Here is a 6,000-nt window from a genome sequence, read left to right as displayed (position 1 = left end):
TACAAAACCATTTAATAATTGGATTACAAAATAAGAACGGCATACGTAGTACAGAGAAGAGTACATTTGCAACAAGTGCTCCACAGTGGAGAATGACAAGTCCAAAAGGCACAAAACTCCATAGTACTAATAGCGAGAAAAAAAAGCTGGAAATATCCAGGATGCCAGGCAGCATTTGCTCCCCACAAACGCTGCCTGGCCCACTGAGTATTTGCAGCATGTCCTAATTTCAGATTGCCAGCATCTGCGGTTTTTGCACTTTAAAAAACTTTATATGTAGTACCAGTTTTATCTTCCATTTTGCAGAACGTAGAGAACAAAACTAAAACCAGCGTTTTCTTGGCTTCAGGGCCCTGACGAATCTAAGCTCGGATAGCTCGTGGAGTGCCAAACTGGATTAATACTTTGGCTCTGCACGACATCTACAGCATGCGGCCTCATTGCAGATGTTTATTCTAACATGAAAAAGCAATTCACATAACTTGCTGGCCCTCCCTTCCCCATCCACAATCCCCAGTGTTGGGAATTACTGGGATTTCAGACATGGGTGGACGCTGTACATTCCCATTGTGAAATACAGACGAGACAATGGCATCAGAAAATGCTGGAGTAACTCAGCAGGTCAGACAGCATCCAGGAGAGAGGGAATGGGTGACCCTTCAGGGTCTCGACCCAAAACGTCACCCATTCCCTCTCTCCTAGATGCTGCCTGACCCGCTGAGTTACTCCAGCATTTTGTGATACCTTCGATTTGTACCAGCACCTGCAGTTATTTCCCTAGACAATGGCATTGTGAGTTGTGAGCCAAACACAGGCAGGTGGGACTGGTGTAGATAGGAACATGTTAGTCGGTGTGGGCAAGTTGGGTCGATGGGCCTGTTTCCAGGTCTGCGTGACTCTGGGTTTTGAACTGGCTGCAGACTGAGGATGTTGGGGAGGTAAGGGAAAGGTGGTGGGTGGGCCAAGGGGGAACGTGCAAGAAGTCGATCGCGATCATGGTCGTGTATTGTCTTTAACGGCGGTGGCTAGAGAGTGCGTTCTTGTAGAGGTGGTGGGTGGTGAAGGGCAAGAAGCAGATCATGGGTCAAGGAACAACAGCAGTCTGTGGGCTCAGCAATAGCCAAGTTCCAGTTTACTTTGTGAAAGGCGTTTGCCAAAATTCGTTACTTCAGGTTTGGCGAGAAAACACACGCCCAAGCCTGCAGTGACGGTGGGGCAATGTGCAAGGTCCGGTGCCGTGAACATTGCGCAAGGATTAGTCCCAGGGGTTTAACTCTGCCACATCCTCTTCACTGCTAACCCTTCCCAACGTCAGCCAGGCTCGAAAAGAATCCAGCTTGTTTTGAGAAGCAACAAAGGAAAATAAAAACGCTGCGACCGTGGAATGTCATTGGAATTGGCAGGGTGTAAAGATTGGAAACAGGTGGCGGCTTTTTCCCAGCCAGACCGCCCCCGCGGACAGAAAACGCTGGAGTAACTCAGCGGGTCAGACAGCATCTCTGGAGAAAAAGGAATGGGTGACGTTTCGAGTCGAGACCTCCTGAACGGATGAACGAATTTGGCCGAGAGGTTAAGGCGATGGACTGCTAATTCACTGTTCTTTGCACTCGTGGGTTCGAATCCCATCCTCGACGAGAGAAATTGGTTTGGATAATGGAATGTTTGAAGCGATATTTACATAAATAATTCGGAGTTTCCACCTATTCCTGTTGCCACACAGTTCGGCTCGTGCGTAATGGGAAGGAAATTTTGCAATGAGATAAAGTTATTGAGTTAGATAGAGCTCTAGGGGCCAGTGGAATCAAGGGATGTGGGGAGAAGGCAGTCACGGGTCACTGATTGTGGACGATCAGCCATGATCACAATGAATGGCGGTGCTGGCTCGAAGGGCCGAATGGCCTCCTCCTGCACCTATTGTCTATGTTTCTATCCTTTGTAGGGTATGTTGAACGATCCCTATTGTTGGCCCTATCCCCGGACTCTATCTCTGTTACACCTTGCTTCTATTCTCACGGGCAACTTCACACACACACATACACACACACACATACACACACACACATACACACACACACATACACACACACACATACACACACACACATACACACACACACATTCACGTTCCAGAGCACTCACGACATTTTGTTGAGAAAGGAGGAAATATGTTTTTTGTTTTTTTTAAAAACCCACAAATCCTTAAAAACAAGCTGCTCGCACTTAAAATGAATGCTCTCGTTACACTCGCTGGAGACTCGAAAGGACAATCACTAAACACTGCCCCATCACCAAGTGTTGCTTTCTCCAGTCTCCTTCATACTGAAGCAACACATTTCCCCCTTTCCCCAGCCACTTCACACCGACACATCAATGAAATTCTTAAATTTGAAGAACATATTTCAGGATGAGACAAATGTCTTCCTTTGCCAGGGTTTGTGTCGCAAGTTAAACAAACATGAGGATTTGGAAAGTAGATTAATATCAGCTTCTGTTTGACAATCACTAAAGTAAACATACTTGAAATGCAGAGACATTCACTGGGATAGAGGGAAAGTTGGGACATGCGAGACATGGCCACACAAACGCCAGCTGTTTCTCCGCTGATTCAGTTGTGCTGCTCTGGGTAGTCGGCGGGGTGCTCTGGCACGTACTCTGGATTGTAATCGGAGTGGCCTCCATTCTGTCCTTGCTCAGTCTTGGGGCAATACTTGGGGTCGTAGATCTGGCGACCCAGGCCGAAGTTGGTGCCGCTCTGGTTGGCCCCTTGGTTGCTCCCCATCTGCAGCGACGCAGTGCTGTTGTCACACTGCTCGGTGCCCAGCTTCTTGTCATATATGGGTCTCCTGGTGCCTGGTGCCCTCATCCCTGCCTGGCACACGAGTGGAGAAAACGTTAGTTTAGTTTAGTTCAGCTTCGTTTATTGTCACGTGCACCGAGGCTAGGGTTGCCAACGTTCTCACTACCAAATAAGGGACAAAAGGTGACGTCACCGCCTCGCGCCCCACGTGACCTCACCCAGCCAGCGGCCACGTGCTCCCGCTCCACCAATGGCGGCCGCCCGGGCCAGGAAATGGGTTGCTAAGCAGCCTCAGTTAGGCAGCGCCCGGGCCTACACTGTCTGGGCCTACACTGTCTGGGCCTACAGCGGCTCCCGGGCATACAGTGTCAGGGCCTACAGCACCCCCCCGGGCCAACAGTATCCGGGCCTACAGTGTCGGGGCCTACAGCGCCCCCCCGGGCCTACAGTGTCGGGGCCTACAGCGCCCCCCCCCGGGCCTAATACTGGACAAGGATGGTCCCGTACAGGACAAACCAATTTAGCTTAATATACGGGATGTCCCGGCTAATATGGGACAGTTGGCAACCCTAACTGAGGTACAGTGAAAAGCACTTGCTGCATGCTAACCAGTCAGCAGAAAGACAATGGAGAGAAGGCAGGAGAAAGGGGTTAGGAGACAAGAGTGTTTTATTGCCACTTGTCCCAGGTAGAACAATGCATTTCTTACTTGCAGCAGCACAACAGAATATGTAAACATAGTATTCTGTAAACAATATAATAAATGGAAAGATAGATCAGCCATGATTGAATGGCGGAGTAGACTTGGTGGGCCGAATGGCCTAATTCTACTCCTATCACTTGCGGGGATGGGTACGCTGGTTGGCGTGGGCTCGGTGGGCCAAAGAGCCTGTTTCTGCACTAAAGCTAGAGCGTCAGCCTGGATTTTAAAGGCTGATCTGCAAAGTGGGGCGTGAACCGTGGGCAGCACCAAGGCGTGAGTGCCTCCTACAACCTGAACCAGATCTGTGCCCATATTCGCAGTTGGCCATTGGACATCTGCTCTTTGTCGTCACAATTGACCTGCGGCGTTAACGGGCAAACTGCACCAACCTGACTCGCTCCCTTGTTGGTTCCCATCTGTAAACTGATCGTCGACTGGTCCATTGCTGCGGGCACTTGTGCCCTTGGATCGTAGAGATGCCGCCTGGTTCCGTAGGCACTCATGCCACTTTGGCTGGCACACTTATTGGTTCCCATCTAGACGGCAGACAGAAAGAGGCACACAAAACCATCAACACCATGTGGCACTGACAGCCAACTAACTACACGGGATAGGCGAGGTTTTGGGTCGAGACCCTTCTTCAGACTGAGTGTCAGGGGAAAGGGAAATAAGAGATATAGACAGTGATGTAGAGAGATAGAAAAACATAGAAAATAGGTGCAGGAGGAGGCCATCTGGCCCTTCGAGCCAGCACCGCCATTCATTGTGATCATGGCTAATCATCCACAATCAGTGACCCGTGCCTGCCTTCTCTCCATATCCACTAGCCCCTAGAGCTCTATCTAACTCTCTTTTAAATTCATCCAGTGAATTTGCCTCCACCGCCTTCTGTGGCAGAGAATTCCACAAATTCACAACTCTCTGGGTGAAAACGTTTTTTTCTCACCTCAGTTTTAAATGGCCTCCCCTTTATTCTTAGACTGTGTGGCCCCTGGTTCTGGACTCCCCCGACATTGGGAACATTTTTCCTGCATCTAGCTTGTCCAGTCCTTTCAAAATTTTATAGAGAACAAATGAATGTGTGCAAAAAAGTAACAATGATAAATGTAATAGGCCTTTATTAGCTGTTGGACAGGTGAGAACGCGTACAGACAATGAGATTCGACACGACGACTTTGAAGCTGGTACGACTTGGGTGGGGGAGGGATGGACAGAGAGGGAATTCAGGGGTTACTTGAAGTTAGAGAAATCAATAATCAAACCACTGGGTTGCAAGGAAACGTCACCCATTCCTTCTCTCCAGAGATGCTGCCTGACCCGCTGGGATACTCCAGCTTTTTGTGTCTATCTTTGGTTTAAACCAGCATCTGCAGTTCCTTTCCGACACTGCTAACTACAAGCCACACACTGCCCCTTTCTTTCATTTCTCCTTCTTCTAAAAGCACCGACTCAGCCTGGGCGATACTTTCCAGTCATAAGGGACCTTCCAATATCGGAGCCAATATCATCCAGCAATCCTTGGAGCAACTTGTTAAGTTATTCAACAACAGATGCATCAGAACCAAGTCCAACCCAGACATCAAACAATGTCCAACGTGAAGGTGTCCCAGCATGGATCCCTGCAATGATAATGAACAGGGGGCATGTCCAGCATGCTCTTCTCCGCTGTTGTAGGAAACAAGGCCAGCAAGATAGGCACAGAAAGCTGGAGTAACCCAGCGGGTCAGGCAGCATCTCTGGAGAGAAGGAATGGCCATTGGACTTCTGCTCTCCATCATCACAATTTCTGAAGAAGGGTTGGCGTTTCGACCCGAAACGTCACCCATTCCTTCTCTCCAGACATGCTGCCTGTCCCGCTGAGTTACTCCAGCTTTCTGTGTCTATCTTTGGTTTAAACCAGCATCTGCCGTTCTTTCCTACACTACTAACTACAAGGCTCACAGTTAGGTCCCTTTCTTTCATTTCTCCTTCGTCCCTGGGACTGCGAGCTACTGAACCAGGCCGTGATACAGTCATCAGTCATTCCCCTCTCTGCCATACACCTGTAGAGGTTCAAGCAGGCACAACTCTCAATGGAACAAAACTTATAAATATAAATACCTGAAGTCCAATAACGCATTGCCCTGCATTCAGGACCTCTTGATCGAATGTCCGCTCCTGTTTGTCTGCGTATTTGACTCCAATGTCAAGCCCAGTGTGCATTCCTTTGGTTTTAGCCTGGGAGAAGAGGAAAATGGCGTTGAAAATTTGCCAAACTCATAGAACAGTAATTTGCCCCATTTCACAATTCACTATATTGCACATTCACACATACCACATCCCTGCTGCTAAGCAATACAGCTGATCTCTAGGCAACTGTTTCACTCAACACCTCCGCTCAGTCCGTCTTAACCTACCTGATCTCCCGGTGGCTCAGCACTTCAACTCCCCCTCCCATTCCCAATCTGACCTTTCTGACCCCCGGACTATCCTTGATCGGACTTTGCTGGCTTTACCTTGC

At 49.0% G+C, this 6,000-nt stretch overlaps 1 protein-coding gene across 1 annotated transcript in view; it reads right to left on the bottom strand.

Annotated features, from left to right (window-relative positions):
• Window positions 1–670: 670 nt before the first annotated feature.
• The window catches only part of LOC144607067 (calponin-2-like), a 41,127-nt gene continuing 35,797 nt past the window's right edge, over window positions 671–6,000 (bottom strand). Inside the window, exons 6-8 of the mRNA XM_078423642.1 lie at window positions 5,601–5,717; window positions 3,890–4,036; window positions 671–2,869 (exon numbers count right to left, since the gene is read on the bottom strand). Of these exons, the coding sequence (XP_078279768.1) occupies window positions 2,606–2,869; window positions 3,890–4,036; window positions 5,601–5,717 (528 nt within the window). The 3' untranslated portion in view covers window positions 671–2,605. The remainder of the gene's footprint in view (window positions 2,870–3,889; window positions 4,037–5,600; window positions 5,718–6,000) is intronic.

This window comes from Rhinoraja longicauda, chromosome 28 (genome assembly GCF_053455715.1).
Source record: "Rhinoraja longicauda isolate Sanriku21f chromosome 28, sRhiLon1.1, whole genome shotgun sequence".
Lineage (NCBI taxonomy): Eukaryota > Metazoa > Chordata > Chondrichthyes > Rajiformes > Arhynchobatidae > Rhinoraja > Rhinoraja longicauda.
The sequence above is the reverse complement of the archived record's forward strand: the minus strand, read 5'-3'. Positions and strand labels throughout refer to the sequence as shown.